Source organism: Schistocerca americana, chromosome 4, assembly GCF_021461395.2.
Source record: "Schistocerca americana isolate TAMUIC-IGC-003095 chromosome 4, iqSchAmer2.1, whole genome shotgun sequence".
NCBI lineage: Eukaryota > Metazoa > Arthropoda > Insecta > Orthoptera > Acrididae > Schistocerca > Schistocerca americana.
In genome coordinates, this window is record NC_060122.1 from 304,837,252 (window position 1) to 304,856,973 (window position 19,722).

The 19,722-nt window shown below is 40.6% G+C and overlaps 1 protein-coding gene across 1 annotated transcript in view; it reads right to left on the reverse strand.

The window, feature by feature from the left end:
* Nucleotides 1-19,722, reverse strand: part of LOC124613436 (Kv channel-interacting protein 4-like) — a 504,767-nt gene that overhangs the window by 430,508 nt on the left and 54,537 nt on the right. The window contains exon 3 of the mRNA XM_047142138.1: nucleotides 3,230-3,299. Coding sequence (XP_046998094.1) covers nucleotides 3,230-3,299 — 70 coding nt within the window. The remainder of the gene's footprint in view (nucleotides 1-3,229; nucleotides 3,300-19,722) is intronic.

The following is a 19,722-nucleotide window of genomic DNA, read 5'->3' on the forward strand; positions in this document are numbered from 1 at the left end:
GAAACAAGAGTCGATACAGAAGAGATAGGGGATCCAATATTAGAATCAGAATTTAAAAGAGCTTTGGGCGACTTAATATCAAATAAGGTATAAGGGACAGCTAATATTCCATTACAATTTCTAAAATCATTGGTGGAAGCGGTAACAAAACGACTGTTCACGTTGGTGTGTAGAACGTATGAGTCTGGCGATATACCATCTGACTTTCGGAAAAACATAATTTACACAATTTCGAAGATTGCAGGAGCCAACAAGTGCAGGAATTATCGCACAATCAGCTTAACAGCTCGTGCATCCAAACTGCTCACAAAAATAATACACAATAGAATGGAAAAGAAAACTGAGGATGTGGTGGATGATCACTTTGGTTTTAGGAAAGATAAAGGCTCCAAAAGCCAGTTCTGACGTTGCGGTTGAATCAAGACACGTTCGTACGATTTGTCGAACTGGAAAAAGTGTTCGACAATGGAAAATGATGCAAGTTGTTCGAAATTCTGAGAAACAAATTAGGTAAGCTATAGGGGAAGACGGGTGCAATATGTACGTGAACCAAGAGGGAACAATAAGAGTGACACACCAACAACGAAGTGCTCGGATTGAAGAGAGTGTAAGACAGGAATGTTGTCTTTCACCCCTACTATTCAATCTGTACATCGAGGAAGCAATAACGTAAATAAAAGAAAGGTTCAAGAGTGATTTCAAATTCAGGGTGAAAGAACATCAACGATAAGACTCGCTGATAATATTGGTATCCTTAGTGAAAATGATGAAGAATTACAGAATGTGTTGAATGTCATGAACAGTCTAATGAGTACAGAATACTGAATGAGAGTAAATCGAAGAAAGATAAAAGTAATGAGAAGTAGCAGAAATGACAACAGCGAGGAACAACGCCAGAATTTGGGATCACTATGTATACGAAGTTAAGAAATTCTGCTACCGAGGCAGCAAAATAACCCATGACGGACGGAGCAAAGAGGACATAGAAGCAGACTAGCACTGACAAAAAGCCATTCCTGGTCAAGAGAAGTCTACTAGTATCAAATATAGGCCCTAATTTGAGGACGATATTTCTTAGAATGTACATTTGGAACCCAGTATTGTATGGCAGTGAAACATTGATGGTGGGAAAACCGGAAAAGGAGAGTATCGAAGCGTGTGAGATGTGGTACTACGGTAGAATGTTGAAAATTAGATGGGTTGATAAGGTGAGAAATGAGGAAGTTCTCCACAGAATCAATGAAGAAGGGGCAGGATGGCAAGACATCTATCAAGACATCAGGGAATAACTTCCACGGTACTAGAAGGAGCTGTAGAAGGTGACAACTGTAGACGACGACAGAGATCGGAATACATCCAGCAAATAACTGAAGACGTATATTTGCAAGTGCTACTCCGATATGAAGAGATTGACACAGCAGAGGAATTCGTGGTGGGCCACATCAATCCTGTCAGAAGATAGGAAAAAAAATCTACGTTCAAGATACCAATTTGCTTTTTTTTGTACGGGGTGTTTCAGCTGTCCCTACGGATTCGTTTTGTGCACCCTGCGCTATGTCGAGGTCCAGTGTGCCGGCCAGCCTGTGGATGTTTTTAATTCGGTTCTCCATCTACATCGGCGAATGCGGGCTGGTTCCCCTTTTCCCGCCTCAGTTGGACGGTGTCAGTGATTGCTGCGCAAACATCGTTTCCACGTACGCGTACACCATAATTATTCTACCACGCAAACATTTGAGGTTACACTCGTCTGGTATGAGACGTACCCGGGGAGTCCACTGGGTGGCGAATCGCACCTTAACCCTGGGTTCGGTGTGGAGCGGCGGTAGGGTGGGTGGACTGTTGTGGCCTGTTGTTGGGTAGTGAACCATTGAGGGCTACGGCGGGACGATGCCTCTTCATCGTTTCTAGGTCCCAGGTTTAATACATACATACGTCTGTATCAGGAAAGTATCGAGACAAGCGACAGCCCGATAATCTACATAAGTACCCTCTCAGAGCTTTGGGTGACTGTTAGCATACGGATTCACAGTGTAAAACATACAACTGAGAATTGACCACGAGTTACACAGTATTTTTGAACCAAGACATACCATACTTCCGCCAAAAAATGTCTCCAATCTTTCTTTGCGTAATTAGCAGTGTAGTCACACAGGTTTTTGATGACTCTGTAAATTTATCCCTTTTATAGCACTTAATCTATTGCAAATGGTTCACAAATGTTGACTTATAAAGTGTTTTCACCATTGGAAACTAGGAAATTAATGGACATATCAAAATGGCTAGTGTAGAACCATTAAGTACTATAAACGGAATAAACTAATAGACACATCCAAAATCTGTATGCTTACACCGCTAATTACACAAAGAACGAATGGAGAACCCTCGATAACAAAGTGAAAGTAAGGTTGTATCTTGGTCCAAAAATACTGTATAACTCTTTGCCAATCTTCACTTGTATTTTTTACAGTACATGTCGTTTGCTAACAGTCGTCCAAAGCTCTGAGACGCTGTCGCCTGTCTGGTTCAAATGGCTCTGAGCACTATGGGACTCAACTGCTGAGGTCATTAGTCCCCTAGAACTTAGAACTAGTTAAACCTAACTAACCTAAGGACATCACAAACATCCATGCCCGAGGCAGGATTCGAACCTGCGACCGTAGCGGTCTTGCGGTTCCAGACTGCAGCGCCTTTAACCGCACGGCCACTTCGGCCGGCTTGTCGCCTGTCTGGATACAGTTCGTGATACACAAGTAGTGTGGGTTGTATAAAACGAATCGATTGGAGTAGCTTTAATTACGGTGTACTAGTAAAAGAATCTCCTTTGTTAGATCCAGAATTTTACCATTCTACGAGATTCTCTTCACTTTGAAACTGAGTAAGGTGCTAAAATTGCATGAAATGCAGAAATTTGTAATTCACTAATGAAATCAGTGCAGTTCTCAGAGCGACTGATATCACCTTCTGAAGCATGAAGCACGGAAGGCTGAAGAATGTTGGCCCTATACAATGATTAATTACGTCGAAGAGCGCTTGAAAATCACAATGTTCACTTTACAGTTTTCAACAACAGATTGCCAACTACAAATAATTCCGTAACAGCTTTTTAAAGGGATATAAGAATTCCGCATTTTGAACATCATGAAGTCTTGTGAAATATGTCATACCGTGACATATTTCTTATCTATCGTTCATTTTTCGGCGATGTAGCTGGTGTTGGTAGTGGACTCACCTCCTTGCGGGAAGAACTGAGAGAAAATGTTCTTGAAGGACTCCTCATCGACCATGCCAGTGGGACACTCCTGAAACAAACAGAAATGCTCAATTCAGTGAAGTTCCATACTAAAAAAAGAAACTGAAGTGTGTTCGCTTTAAGCTTCGGTGATCTTGCTAACTAAATAAACTACACAACTCGCTGTCTTGGTTACAAATAGTTTATCTGAAAAGATAAAAATCTTTGAATACGAATGAACTGTAGTCACAGTGGTGCCGAAGTACTCGCCATACGCCAGCTTGTTACTATTTTTGTAACGCTCGATAAAATTTCTAACTGTTTCGCCGCTTTATACCTTGCCACATCTACCTTACTGCAGCTGACACACTCTCTAAATTTAATAAATGGCAGCTGACACACTCTCTAAATTTAATAATTGTGGTTTTAGTCACGTGATCTATCTTGCTTCAACAGATTTCCAAGCCTGTTGGAGACTCCAAAACTATATGGTGGAGCCATTGTCACTAATGGTCATAGCATGTCCGGTATTCAGTTTGATGTAAATATTTTGCATAACGAACAAAAATGCATCGCACATTGAAATCTACACAGATCTGAAAAATTATCGTGTTAACTGCCTTAGTGAACCCCGTGAGTTCCTTCAGGTACCTACTTCGACCTTATTAAAGAATTACTACAATAGTGTAGATTGTGGAGATATCAAAAATGGTTCAAAGGGCTCTGAGCGGTCTCGCGGTTCCAGACTGAAGCGCCTAGAACCGGGTCGGCCAGTGGAGATATCCAGATGCGCTATAGTGGTTCCTGTCACAAGCGTTTCTCGTCAGTCTGAGCTGCTTCCGGCGACGATGACGTTCCCACAGCCCATGTATATCAACACGAGCCGGCGGCTCCCAATATACAGTAAGATGAAGGACTGCCTGACTCACTGCCCATTCGACGGCTGCAGCATGCTGGTGGGACTGCCCCCGCACTGGTATAACTGTGAGCACCTTAGGCGCCTGCAGCTCATTTTACCTTTCTTTCGCATACATTTTATTTCTCATTTTTTGTGTTTTCAGGCGTATTATACATTACTGCTACTACTTTTGATATCAGTTTGTTTTAACATGCGATTAAATCACGCTCTTTTGTTACGTTCAGAAGTTTACCGTTATATGAGGTTTACTTACTGAAATTATTATTATCTGAAAGAGGCAAAATGGCTCTAAGCACTATGGGACTTAACATCTGAGGTCATCAGTCCCCTAGACTTAGAACTAATTAAACCTAACTAACTTAAGAACATCACACACATCCATGCCCGAGGCAGGATTCGAACCTGCGACGGCAGTAGCAGCGCGGTTCCAGACTGAAGCGCCTAGAACCGCTCGGCCACCGCGGCCGGCTAAATAGGCAAAAGTATGAACCTTGCCTTTCCTTGGACTTTCTGACGTTTAATTACTATTAGCAAATATTTGTTTGGTGTATTTGTTACAAACTAAAATTTTGCTATGCCACCACTAATTATATATATATATATATATATATATATATATATATATATATATATATATAGAGAGAGAGAGAGAGAGAGAGAGAGAGAGAGGGAGAGAGAGAGATAAAAAGTATAAACAAGAAATATTAAAACCTGGAAAGTGACTCAGTGAATTCCCTCATGTGCTTTGATGGTATCTTTAAATGAGCAAATAAAACAGTGATATGTAGAAATAAGTACCCTTGTAACTAATACATTAGCAAATACTAATACCGTCAACATATGAAAAACAGCATCTGCTGTATAGAACAGCATGCATTCTCTATAGACGAGATGTGGCATCTCTATTGACAATACGTAAAATATCTATGATAGTTTGTTTACTGTGCGTTTCCGTTTAGCACGTGTATTGTGCACTGTGAATTGTGTAAGAGAAGTTACATATGTGTGATTTTCTGCATAAGAGGACTACAAGCAAAACACAAGTAACAATTTTAAAATTCGCCATTAACTATACAAGATGTTCCAGGAGGAATGGTCAGTACTCAGGGATCTGGAAAGAAAGATCATACAAAGAAAAAAATTCTAGTAACCATGAGCTCTAAAATGCATACCTTAAGAGCTATGAAAATTACTTCATCTTCCATACCGTGAAACAAATCTCTTCTACTGTAAGGTGTTGGTTTTCCATATTTTGGTAGGAGGCATTCGATAACATGAAACAAATGTCTTCTACTGTAAGCTCTTCGCTTTTCATATTTTGAGAGGAGGTATTCTCTAGTAAATATCGCTCTTAAGGTGTCCACTTCAGAGCGCATGTTTACTGGATTTTTTTCTTGTTTTCGTCCATATCATTATCTCTCAAAATATGGAAAGGAAAGAGTTTGCAGTAGAAGAGATTCTTCATAGTGTCGAAGATGTGTAAGTGTTCATAGCTGCCCGCATCTCGTGGTCGTGCGGTAGCGTTCTCGCTTCCCACGCCCGGGTTCCCGGGTTCGATTCCCGGCGGGGTCAGGGATTTTCTCTGCCTCGTGATGGCTGGGTGTTGTGTGCTGTCCTTAGGTTAGTTAGGTTTAAGTAGTTCTAAGTTCTAGGGGACTGATGACCATAGCTGTTAAGTCCCATAGTGCTCAGAGCCATTTTTTTTGTTCATAGCTCTCATCGCGTGCATTCTAGAGTCGATGTTTACTAGTCTTTCTTGCTTTGGATGATCGTTTCCGACAAATCCTTAAGCATTTACCATTCCTTCTGTGACACCGTGCATAAGCTTATTATAATTCATATTAGACATGAAAAATACGCTCTGTACTACACAGCAGTAATCATACTCTGTGGACGCTGTGTAGAAATTCTAATGTGCACTGTTCGCTGTGAATTGTACAAGTGATGTTTAATGTGTGTCAGTTTCTGACGACTGAAACAAAACCGCAGATAAAAGCTTTTCCGCGTTTGCCACTAGCGATATACAAAGATTCGGTACTCAAAATGGTTCAAATGGCTCTGAGCACTATGGGACTTAACATCTGAGGTCATCAGTCCCCTAGAACTTAGAACTACTTAAACCTAACTAACCTAAGGATATTACACACATCCACGCCCGAGGCAGGATTCGAACCTGCGACCGTAGCGGTCACGCGGTTCCAGACTGAAGCGCCTAGAACCGCAAGGCCACACCGGCCGGCGATTCGGTACTGATTAGAAGAGTTTCTTGTCTATATCACATTAAAGACAAATAGTAGTACTAGTGCCCTTACAGAAAAGCAGCTAAAGAAATATCTGAAAATAAAGTGTCGGGTGAAGACAAATGAATTATCATTAGATTTTTCCAAGACTGTGTAACATACGGTTTAGTATGTGGTGCTGCAATCTGTTCCCACGTCAGAGACCGGAACATTTTACACAGCTGGAGGCTCAGAATTATGATGTACAGACCCAACAGAAAATTTTACAGCAGTTAGATTTTTTCGGGAAGCAGTTGGTGGCTAACTAATTAATATTAATCTGTGAATTTATACAACCATCCGTTGAGAGAATATGAGAGTCACTAACGTGTCCATTAGGCAAGCAGTTTCTGGCTGTCTAATTTCAGACTGGCAGCCTTAACTGTTAATGAAATAGTAATTTTAATCAACATAGTTTCCTGACACTACTATGGCTATTTGGTCTAAAATGGTCCTCCAGTCCGTTGCTGCAGATGGATACATTACTGAGAGACGTTTCAGTGGACGGAACAGTACAAGGTACGCACGTTAAGAGACAGTGCGCCGTCTTCGTCGGCTCGTTGACTTCGCCAAGAAGAACACTTTCCGTGTCGCCTGAGCAGGCTGGCAACGAATCATAGTGCTAGAGGGCGCGCAAAATAACTTGGCTTCTAGATGTGCAGGTGACACAGTAGGGTATGAGCCAATGGTAGTGGAGGGGTCTCCGCTGGGAAGGGCCGCCACGTGATATCCGACAGCTGAAGCCTATTCACAAACGTGTAGCTCGTATCAAATCTCACCTACAGTTATCGAGTCTTCAGACAATGTTGTTTTAACAGGTTGTATCAGTACAGTAAATAATTTGACAAATATAGACATTCAAAGTCAATAGTTTTTCACTGGAGTACTGAATGGGAAAGATTCACATAAACAAAGGATAAATCGAAGAGAAACAAGATCGACCACACACTGTGAGAAGGATATCTCATAAAACAAAAAATCTACAAAAATGTAGAGTAGAGAAAAACGTCACTTATTATGACAGCGACAATTTAAACTTGTTAACCTGTCTCGCGTGATTTATGATAATGTAAAATATTTCTCTCTTTCTTTTTATATGAATGTCGTTATTACGTGGTGGGCATCTCTCAAAATTAATTGCTGATTTGGTTATTAGTTTAATTCTGATTTTTTCTCTGATTTGAATTAAATTGCATTTTGTAAGACGGTTTGTTCCATGAAACTTAATCCTTAGCAAAATCATTAATCACGTTAATAATTGTAAGACCCACTGATCTTGTAACACGTCACATGTAAGTTGAAAAATTAACTAAACTTATTTAGGTTCTTGCCTCGGCTAAATGTTTCTGCTCAAACATGAGATCTCTGATTATTATTTGCACTTGCCCATACACGACGCGAGAGAATAATTTCTTACCATTTTCTTTCTTAATGCATTGCAGTCTGAGTCGTGGCTCTGAATCTCGGCTGTTAAACTGAAAATAAAAATCATAAAGCTATGTCTTCCGTTGCAGTGGCTGGCGGCTGTGAAAAAAATGTGTATTATAATTGAAGCGGGCGAATAATTCGCTTCCGCTAATTTAATAAATTAAAATTGCCACGTAATGGCGGCAGTGGTTGCAATTGTTGCGCTGAAAATAACTTGAATTACTGATATTCAAAGGAAGCGGACATGAGATAGGGCTCACCTCTTACAATTAAAAGTGAATAATAGCATGAAAATAATATATTATCTGATTACAAGTACAATAATGCTTACGTTCAACAGCACTCGTCAAAATGTCCGACTACTGGCATCGAAGACAAGAGAGAGAGAGTGATAATGGATAAAAGATGAAAAAAGATGGTTCCACTTCCGTCTATGTGATGCATTGTTGTCAGAATGCATCTTTTTTATTCTTTGCACTCGAAAATGACGCACAGAATTTTATATGATAATAATAATAATAATAATAATAATAATGATGAGAGAAAATTACATATCGCCTGAGCGGTTAATGTTCACGTATAATCCAATATAAGTGTGTTTTTTTTTAAAAATGCGATTTTCAAGTTTTTGTAATATTTAAACTGGGGACAGTACACCTGCTCATCAGTATTGCTAAAAATAAAATTTTCATCTTCTCCTTCTGTGCCTTTTCTCAGTAGCGAAGCCGCGAGAAGCTCTTGTAGCCATGTTTTCCCCCCTCCTTTATTCCCATTATTGAGCGAATGCACTAGTTCTGCAACCCTGCCAAGTACAGTTTCTAATGAGAATGTCACTTCCTCATTTTCTCTTCTGTCAAAAGTTTAATAGCATTACACACAACTACACGTTGTTATGAAGGACTTTCTCTGCAACTACAGTATGATGTTGTAAAGAGAGAACAACAACAACGTTTCAAGTGCCCACATGGGCAGGCGACAGTAGTGATGCGAAAAGCTGACCGATTAAAACCGATACTGGTATTTTAATTATGAATTCCGGTATTTGTTTGGTCTCGCTTATGAAAGGTGCTTCTTATTTTTTGCTAATAACCAAGTAAGAAAACGGGAACGTCAATTAGCAGCAGTGCTAACATTTTTCGTTTTTAAATAAACCTTTTTTAAAGAAAGAGTACTTTTTGCCTGCAAAATCTGCATTGATTTGAGATACTACTTTATTATAGAAAATGGGAAAAGCGATCAATGCTACTTTAATAACAATAGTGACAGAAACGAGCAACGAACACACGGCATAAGAATTGGTATAGCATTACTGAGACGACAATGTACCTGTTACCATATGGTGTGGCCAATCAGGTGTGTACATGCAGTGTGCAAGACTTGCCCCATCTGGTATATATGGCAGTTTCTCACTGTCGTCGTCAGACATCAAATGTAGTTCAGAAGTATTTTACGAAGTGCAGCATCAGTGAAGTACAATGGTCCATTTGCTTTAAAAGAATAGAAACGGGAAAAGGCATAACAAACCTGTGACATAATATAAGGAGGAAACTTAAAAATCACAGTTACAATAAAAATAGAAAGCAACTGATCTGCTGACTGTATCTAAATAACATGCATCCGGTTGTAACCCTTGAGAACGACAAACTGACACGAAAAATAGCCCTTCAGCCTCAGTTTGCACCTTTTTGCACTGACCAGTCGTAATGTCCAAATAATGGAGTGGTTCCTGATTACAACATGATTTTTGAAAAGAGTTTCAAAAAACTAGAAGCAGTAGGAGAATACCACTTATCACTTTCCGAGAAAAGCAACGATGGATGGACTAAGTTTTCTTTTATTTCCCTATTTAATTTAATATTTTGATTTCATGTATCTTGAAATGAGAGTGTCCAAATTTTTCAATCTATTATCGTATATTGATAATTTTTATTTTTGGACCGTGTAACTGTAACAGAATGAAACACAATTTTCGTGCCATACGCGTTTACCCTTTGTTCTCTGCAGGGCATCTTCAGTGGCCTGGAATCTGCGCATATTTTTACTATGTAGTTTACATTTTGGGCACTGTACCTGAAGGTTATAAACAGTTCTGGTCGTTGGTTTTTTTCTATGCTGTAGTTCTACTTACAGGTTGCGTGGACGATTTTCTACATTTTATGTTTCTGTTCCATTTTTGGTGCCCTTCCTCTTCTTAGAATTGCCACTTGGGGTTTTTGTTTTCCATATTTTACAGCACTAGGAACTGAGCACTTGTTCTGATGCAATGTTTTCATTGTGTTGCCGACTGTCGGATGTTATTGCGCTGATATGAAACTTCCTGGCAGATTGAAACTGTGTGCCGGACCGAGACTCGAACTTGAGACCTTTGCCTTTCGCGGGCAAGTGCTCTACCAACTGAGCTACCCAAGCACGACTCACGCCCCGTCCGCACAGCTTTACTTCTGCCAGTACCTCGTCTCCTACCTTCCAAACTTTACAGAAGCTCTCCTGCGAACCTTGCTGAACTAGCACTCCTGAAAGAAAGGATATTGCGGAGACATGGCTTAGCCACAGCCTGGGGGATGTTTCTAGAATGAAATTTTTCACTCTACAGCGGAGTGTGCGCTGATATTAAACTTGCCAGCGAAAGGCAAAGGTCTTGAGGTCGAGTCTCGGTCCGGCACACAGTTTTAATCTGCCAGAAAGTTTCAACTACAAGAACTGTTTATAATCTATAGGTACATTGCCCCAAAATGTTAAGTAAATAAGAATATGTACATATTATAGGTTACTGAAGATGCCTTGCAGATAATAAGGTGAAACGCTTATGGCACGGAAATTGTGTTTCACTCAGTTGCAGTTAGACGGTCCAAAAATAAAAACTATCAATAAAACGTAATATTTCACGATACTGAGGAAGACAGGACTACAAAAGTTGAAGATGTTTTCAATATGTTTTTATTTTTATTACAGGTAGTAATAGGTTTAATAAACCGAAAATCGGTTATTTCAGAAAATGCTTATTTTGAGTCGAGTTAACAGTACGGTTAAAGTTGCATTGAAAGGAAAAAACGATAAAACCGAGATCCGATTTTTTCAGCGATAAGCGCCATCCCTAACCGTCAATCAGCTTAGGCGGCCGCGTCTTCGGAACAACATGATGCCATAGCCCAACTCTAACGATGAGAATGCGTTTCTGCGATGGTGCCACGTTATTTTGTGCGAGATATACTTCCACATCGGGAGCATTCCTTGTCCCTGAACCTCAGCACTCCACCCTGACTCGTGTCCCATATAGAGAAGAAGCAACACGTAATTCGGCGGTGGGAACATTACACCTGGTGTATAACTGTTAGGCTAAATAAAAGCTAACTCTCACAGACTGTGAGACATATATTAATAGAGAAGCTATAAACTTAGTTTTGACAACCGGTTCAATACATAAGGCAGGTATTGTCAAGTTTTTAAAACTACCCACTGCCTAGTCTTATTGAAGCGCCTTAGTTCCACAACATTTGCAATACACAAGGCTGAACATAGAAACTGAACACACACATACACACACACACACACACACACACATATATATATATATATATATATATATATATATATATATATATATGTGTGTGTGTGTTGCAATACACAAGGCTGAACATAGAAACTGAACACACACACACACACACACACACACACATATATATATATATATATATATATATATATATATGTGTGTGTGTGTGTGTTCAGTTTCTATGTTCAGCCTTGTGTATTGCAACACACACACACACACACATATATATATATATATATATATATATATATATATATATATATATATATATATATGTGTGTGTGTGTGTGTGTGTGTGTTCAGTTTCTATGTTCAGCCTTGTGTATTGCAAATGTAGTGGAACTATATATATATATATATATATATATATATATATATATATATATATATGTGTGTGTGTGTGAAGCAGTCATTAAAATACCAAGCTATATTAAGGGGACTCTGTTTCCTGCGAGATGAGAACAAGAAGTACAGCTGAGGTTGAAAGACTTCGAAACTGACGGCTTTGTCTACTTTCACATTATCTATATATAGTGTATGCTTTTATTTGAATTAAAGATTATCCGATAGTGATTGCAAATACATCAAGTACTTGTAGGCGTTGTTTTTGTTGAGAACTACGTTTGGCTGGGATACCAATTTCACAGACAGACAGACAGCAGATCAAAGCGGGCCAAAGGGCACCATTAGCTTAACGCAAATGCAAAAGATGACGCCGACACCAGATAGGACAGCACTCACCAAAGGATGTTGTTTATATACTGGACAGGATCAAGGAATGCCCGTCACAAGTCGACACAATATGTACTGCAGGTAATGCTGCTGACGTCCGCACAGCTGCAGAGGAGTCATCGAAATCCTGCACGAGATGGTCGCCGCTCACACGTTCCTAAAGTGTTTTCCTGTGGTGAGGGCCTTGTAAAGTACAGTAAAGTTAACGGAAGACGTGCAACAACGAGCCTTGGGTGGAGAATGCAAAGACGGCGCCAGTCTGCCGATACGAGAGCAGTATACCAGTGGACACTATGCAGGCTCTGTGAAAGCTACAGGTATTTGTGGCTTTATGCTCTTCGCAAAGCACTGAGACTGAAACTTTCTCATCTCAAAAATACCTGTAGCTGGCCTCTCATATATAGATGAAGCAGATAGGAATCTTACGAGGGTCGTGGAGAACGACATGGTAACGCGCTCCTCCTATGAAGCACCAACAGGACGGCGCCAAAACATGTTCCTTTCCAAAGGTGTAGGCCTCTGGACACGAAAGCGTTGGAGTTTCATTGGTCACCCTGGTCTCATGCGGTAGTTTTGAAAAATTGTTGAGAAGTGGGAGGACGCTTCAGTAGAAATGACGCTTATCAATCGATGACTACTCCAACTGGCGCATGATGAAAAGTTCGCTTTAGGCAGCTTTTCGGGATTCACAGGCATCGTCTGAAGCAGTGGCCGCTGACAGCAGCACTGGCAGACAACACAGCGATGCTGTTACAAAAAATAGGTCGCAATGTATTCAGTAAATGTTAGAGTGTTAATGAGTAGGAGGAAGATGCCGTTCTATCATGCATAATTTTACGGACTCAAAAATTTGACGATCACTGTCGTGAGATCACGGGAGCAGATCAATATACTAATAATGTTGTAACCTACCTATCGGTTCCTTGTTTCTAATCTCTGCTAACCTTCATTACTTGTAACTGTTTCGTGTTCTCGTGGTAATTTTTCAGTGAACAGTATGTTATTGAACATGTTCAGGTTATACTTCCGTGCAACTACTGCACTCGTTTTGTGTGAGAGTTTAAAATAAACAATCGAACTTATGGTAACTTTGACTTTCATTACGTACGTATCTCACCTCGTCACAAAATTACTTTCCGCCACCATTTTGAAATCCGTAGGGCCATAATTTTGTGTTAATAAAAAATCCTTGCATAACAAATGATAGTTTGCAATCTTCACTGTACAACTATATACAGATACAGCTTGATTACTTAAAGGTATATGTGGTGAAATATTACACTTTTGGAGTACTTGTTCCAGGATCAAAACAGTGACTGGAGACTTTGTGATGTAGTCAGGAATAAGAAGTTGCACTTTCAAATTTTCAGAAATGTTTTTAAAACAGTTTTCCCAACGTAGCAAAGAGAGAAGTAAAATTGTTCACAATTACAATTAGATTTGTTTATAATCACGCTTCTAGAGACATAAATCTACGTTAGTTATAAAAATTTGGCTGGCGCGAATTAAACAATGCATGTATGAGATGTTTCAGGTTTCTCTGGTTTGTGCCGATTTGCTCCACATACTATCAATCTGCCAGCGTTGGTATAGCGTCGAAATTATTTTGCATCGGTTTAATAATATGTGTCTTGAGGTGTTTTCAATAAATGTTCGAATGAGGAGCAGGAATCAGACGAGAGGAGCTAGGGAGTTATTTATGTTAATGAAAATTTCGAAAATGGAGCGAGATCAAGATAGGGAATTATCAGGTGTGAGGGAAGAGCATCTGTGCTTCAAACTGAACAGACGGGGCATGTGATGTCAGAGTGTTATCAGATATGACAGGCAGAATGAGAAAGAGGACGCCACTGTCGCTTCAGGACAGGAGGGTGCAGTTAAAATGATCAGACATTACCACGTAGAAGGGACAGATAGGAGCAGCAGGGCAGTTTCACCACTGCAGACCCATTGTTAAAATGTGTGTGAAATCTTATGGGACTTAACTGCTAAGGTCATCAGTCCCTAAGCTTACACACTACTTAACCTAAATTAGCCTAAGGACAAACACACACACCCATGCCCGAGGGAGAACTCGAACCTTCGCCGTCACCAGCCGCACAATCCATGACTGCAGCGCCGGAGACCGCTCGGCTAATCCCACGAGGCACACATTGTCAGTTTAATTTAGAAGCGTCAATTCCCAGTAGAAGAGATGAGCAAAGTAACTCACAACTTGTTTTATTGCAATTTTTGCAAAAAATGGAACAGAAGAATGAGGCGAAAGAAGGTAACTAGGAAAGATATAAAGGAAAAATGGGATATTTCGACAGACAGTTTGAGAGATGTAAAAATATTAGCAACGAAAGCAAAGGATGAGGCTACGGAAGCCAAGAAGATAGAGAAATCGGCTAAACAGTTGGCAGAAGTCTTAGAGAAGGCACAGGAAGGAATAAATACGCAACTACAACAACTTCCAGTCCCGGGAAAAGAACTGGAAAATATAAGCAGCAGGCAGAAACAACAAAAAACCACCAGAAAAGATTGGATAATACTGATGCTGATAGTGTCACGAAATTAGATGAAACCACAGTACTGTTAGAATCGCGCAAGGAGAAATTAATCTCAAGCGAAATACAGAAGAGATGCGAGCATCTTGGAAATTCGACTATAGCTACAACCAGCAAAAATGAGGAAAATCAATCATTGCTCCAGTCGAGTACAGCACAGGAAAGAAGAATTAGGAACGAGAATACTTCTCGTGAGGTGACTGCGCGACGTTCACGTTTGGGGACGGATGACAACTCACGAAATATTTGCACTCTACTCATGAAGACGCTTGCAGCGGACATGAAAGAGTTTGTCGCAAAGGAAAGTAGACGTAGTGAGTCAAGAGCACACGGGAGACCTGCAGCAGTATACAGAGAAACAAAAACAGCTGACAGGACGCATGCTCGGCTGGAAGAATCATTTGATTTTAAGCATATCGTTTCCATACAGAAATTCCAAATATATCATTTTATCATTACCACCATAGCAACACCAACTAGACTACTTGAGTGCACATTTAGTAGCGGACCCGGTAGTTTGAATGGGTAAGATTGCACAAACGTGTAGTTCGTATCAAGACTTCAAAGATGCTTTCCTTGTGATATGTGGGTCAAACGGAACTCAAGAGCGCATCAAGCAAGAAACTGCGATGCACAAAGATTTAGAATAATCATAACAGCAGATTCCGGCGACGTTTTTTTGACAGTGTTTTACGAAAAAACCAGTACTTGGCACGCCATAAAGAGCGAGCGAAATCATATGATCTTGCTATATGAAATTACCTATCAGTTATCAGCAAGTATTGGCCGGCAGGTGTGACAAAGACGTAGAAGCATTCAGAAACATATTGAGGGAATTGGAGTTTGATTTCAATGAGCATCAGGAGCAGGTAACAATAAGAACAATCCTAATAATTTTCGTGGATCGCCGCCATGAGAGAGTAACGAAAGAAACTACAGAACAGACCACCTGACATGGATGGGTAGTTCCAGATGTTGCCACCAAACAGGGTTGTCGGAAACTATTACCAACCGAACAATCGCCCACAATATGTGGCAACTTGGCCACAACTTAGTGAAATGGTACAGGAAGCGGAAACACGGAGATTAGGCCACCAGATGCTCGCGACAAAGGTCACACGGCAGATCACAATCAACAACGACAAATGTAAGAAGCGGGATCTGTCATTAGAACACCCGTGTAACAACTAAGAGCCGACCAGAGTGAAATTTAGATTCTGTAAATATGTCAGAGGGGGAGCAGCTAAGGAGAGATGAAAATGATGGGACAGTTGCACAATATGAGTGCGACGGCAGTAACGAAGAGGAACGAGTTGTAAATAATGACGGGAATCAGAGAATGAGAATCTATACGTCAAGCCACGTTGTAGAGAAAGAGGAAAATGAGAGAGAAGAGGACGACGAAGACTGGGAGTCGATTCCAGGCGATGAACAAGACATAGATGAAGATACATATTTAGGAATTTGGAAAGAAAATTTCGAGTATGATGAGGAGAATTCGGAAACACAGGCTGGACCAAATGTAGTGGAAAACGCAAGTCAGAGCAGAAGAGAAACAAGTAAGTTGCGATCAAAGAGGTGATCCCACAGAAATATCCAGCAAGCATGGTGAGTAAAAGGAAGTGATTAACAGTGTCACATGTCGGTGATTCTATTGGAAAAAAAGGAAGCGTTATGCACACTGGAGCTACGCCCAGTGATAAAGATAACAGTGAGGAAGGTAAAACTGAAGGGAATTTTACATAGTGGAAGTAAAATCTGAGTGATTTCCGATTTCGCCTTTGAAAGATGTTACAAGGAGTCTCGGAGGTCGGTGCTGTCTTTAAAAAAGACACGCATAAAGGGGGCGATTGTAGGCAAATACACGGAAATAAATAGACAGGCTAGAACAGAATTTACATGTCAGGGACAAGAACTGGAGTGTAACTTGTGCAACTTCATTATTGTGCGTAAGCTCGCCACAGAATTGATATTCGGTATAGATTTCTTGAGGGAAAACGACGCCACATTACGCACAGGACGTGGCGTAATTACGTTTCAAAGACAGAAATAACTGCTAAATAACAAGCTATTAGGACACAATTCCAGCGAGTTGTCTAAGATTGCTTGTGGAACCAGCAACGAAGATAGAATCGAACGAAGAATTTTATCGGAACCAGCTGCGGCGATTCCGACAAAAGGAGACACAGATGAGGAGTGAGATAGATCAGGAGATTGAGGAAATAGAGGAGGGAAAGGATAACGTGGAGGATAAACCTAAGCAAGAATTATATAGTATTTTACAGCGTAATGGAGAGAGATTCTTGCCCAAGTGATGTGCAAAAAACTCTCCAGTACAAATTCGAAGTCAGTGACCATCAGTCGTTCTGGGGAAATCCATACACAACATCGCTTGTAAACAGAAAAAAAACGTTTGTAAAGAACTGAATAGGATGCTAAATGAAGGAATAATCAAACACGCAACAATGCCTCACAACAGATCTTTGCATGCAGTGGTGAAGGATAAATCAATCTGCCTTGTACTGGTCTCTCGGACGATAAACACTATTATTGTGCCCGAGACAGAGAAGCTGGAGACCTTATTACGGAAGTATCATGGAATATCATTATTTATAACGATCGATTTACGAGCAAGTTTCCAGCAGATGCAGCTCCACCCATGCTGTCGCAAATATACGGAATTTCTTGCTTTCGGTAGATGTTACCAGTTCAAAAGTTTACCGTTTGGATTAAATATATCATCAGCTGCTTTTATTCGTTGTTTGGATAGCGTACTGGATGGTACCTTGAAGCAATACATCACTGTCTACGAGGATGACATACTGATAGCGGAAAACTCATGGGGAGAGCACAATGAGGTACTGAGGACACTCCTTAGCACACTGAAAAGTCATGGCGTTGCCGTCAATGTAGATAAATCATTTTTTGGATCGCTGCGTGTAAAGCTTTTGGAACACAAGCAATTGCTAAACTCCTTTCCCCAAACATAAAGAAAAGATTGAGAAGCTTTCTTGGTGACATTAATTTAAAAAAAATGGTGTAGATTGTAACACTAGCGACCTCACACCTGTGTGCGTTGACAGAAAAGAACACGCCGTGAGTACGGGACGCGACAGTAGTCGAAGAATTCCAAGCTTTAAAGTCAGCAGTGATTAACGCACCGGTTCTGGCCCATCCAGATCTGTCATAAGATTTCTGCATAATCACAGACTCGGCAAGAACGAGACTTGGTGTGGATGTCTTTCAAGAATATGAAGAAGATGGCAGAATGGTTAGGAAAACAATAGCGTTGGGCAGCAGAATGCTATCTACGATTGAGCGGAACCGTTCCGTGACAGAACTAGAGGCATTGGTAGTAGTGTGGGCCTTCCAGAAATTTCGTTATTTTGTGTTCGGGAGAAAAATGTCCATACTGATCATAAAGCATTAGAGTTTCTGATTTCGACAAAACTGAGACATGATCGTTTTACCGGCTGGATCTTATATCTTCAGGAGTTAGATTTTTCAATAACATACGTACCTGGTTCGACGACTGTTGTGGCAGACGCATTATCACGGTTGACGGAAGATGCGAATGAGAATGCTGAAGAAAATCACTTCAGTTTGTTTTATTTTAAAAGGGCAGCCGCGGAAAACCTCATATTCACGTCACTAAAGGATATTCCAAAAAGGCAAGGTAAAGACCCAGTACTACTAGTCATCAAGAATGGATGGAAGGACAAGAGCCAAGCGAATATCAGGTAGTTCTACTTGTTGAGAAAAGGGATATTATTCTGTAGGAGAACACAGACGAGTCGATATGGTTGCTCTGCCTTCCAAAAGATTTTATCGACCATGCGATACGATACACTCACTTTCCACCAAGAAAATGTTCTTTGGAATGAAAGATATTTTATTTTAAGAGTACGGAACGGTGGGTTTGAAAGGTATTGGCTGCTTGTGAGGACTGCTAAAAGGGTAAACCCTCGACACAAGGCATGCAGGTACCTATGTTTTCGATTATCCCGGAGAAATTAAAGCAGCTCGCGGCCAGTGACCTTCTAGGCCACTGCCCAGGTCAAAACAATTTGTTTGTTATATTTTCGTGTTTAGAGAATTAACTTAAAAATATATGACATTCACGCCTCTGCGCAAACCAACAGCAGTGACGGTTTCTAAAGCATTCGAGATGGATTTCTTGGCACAGTTGGGTCATTTGGAAAATCTCGGATAACGGTCCACAGTTTCGATCGCAACGATCGATTGAAACGTTAAAAAGGTTCAAGATTACACCTGTTTTAACCTCATCTTGCAGACCTGCATCCAACCCTTCAGAACGTATAATGCGTGATTTAGGAAGTCTATGTAGGATTTGTTGTTCGAAACAGAACACGAGCTGGGACGTATTCTTGCCAGACTTCAAGAATGTCGTGAGTGAACTGCCGCACGGCTGCACCAAGTTTCCGTCTATCACGGTACTGAAGAACCGACAACCGCAAGATCGGATGAGAGTAAGTGGCCTACCCGCCGAGAGAAAAGGAGCGACGCAACAACGTTGTCAAACAAGCGATAATCCATCTCATGGCGGCAGCCGTGAAAAGGAAGGAAAGAGGAGGCAAAAAAGCGAGGATTAGACACAATTAGGACGGAAGCTATTGGTAAGTTCTCACCGTTGGTCGAACAAACAAAAACCGGTGTGTCACAAATTATTTTCGGTCTCTGAAGGGCCCATGCGAATCCGCAGAATTGCACGCGACAACGCGCTGAACTGGAATCGTTGAAAACAGGAAAATCATTTGGTGTCCACCATATCAGCAACCTCAATCCCTTCACGGAGTAAGAGGGAGTTCGTGTGTGGAACAAACAAATACAATATTGAATTACAAGATGGAGGTAATCGGCCTGGCATAATGGAGCAAAAGTCGACGTTACTTTTTCTTTTGTAAATAGTTTTAATTCATGTGGAAAACAGTTGGTTGGATAAATTATTAAGGAGTCAAAGGACAGATTAGTAATACAGAGGAGTGTTGATAGTTAACTTAGACTTTTGTGAT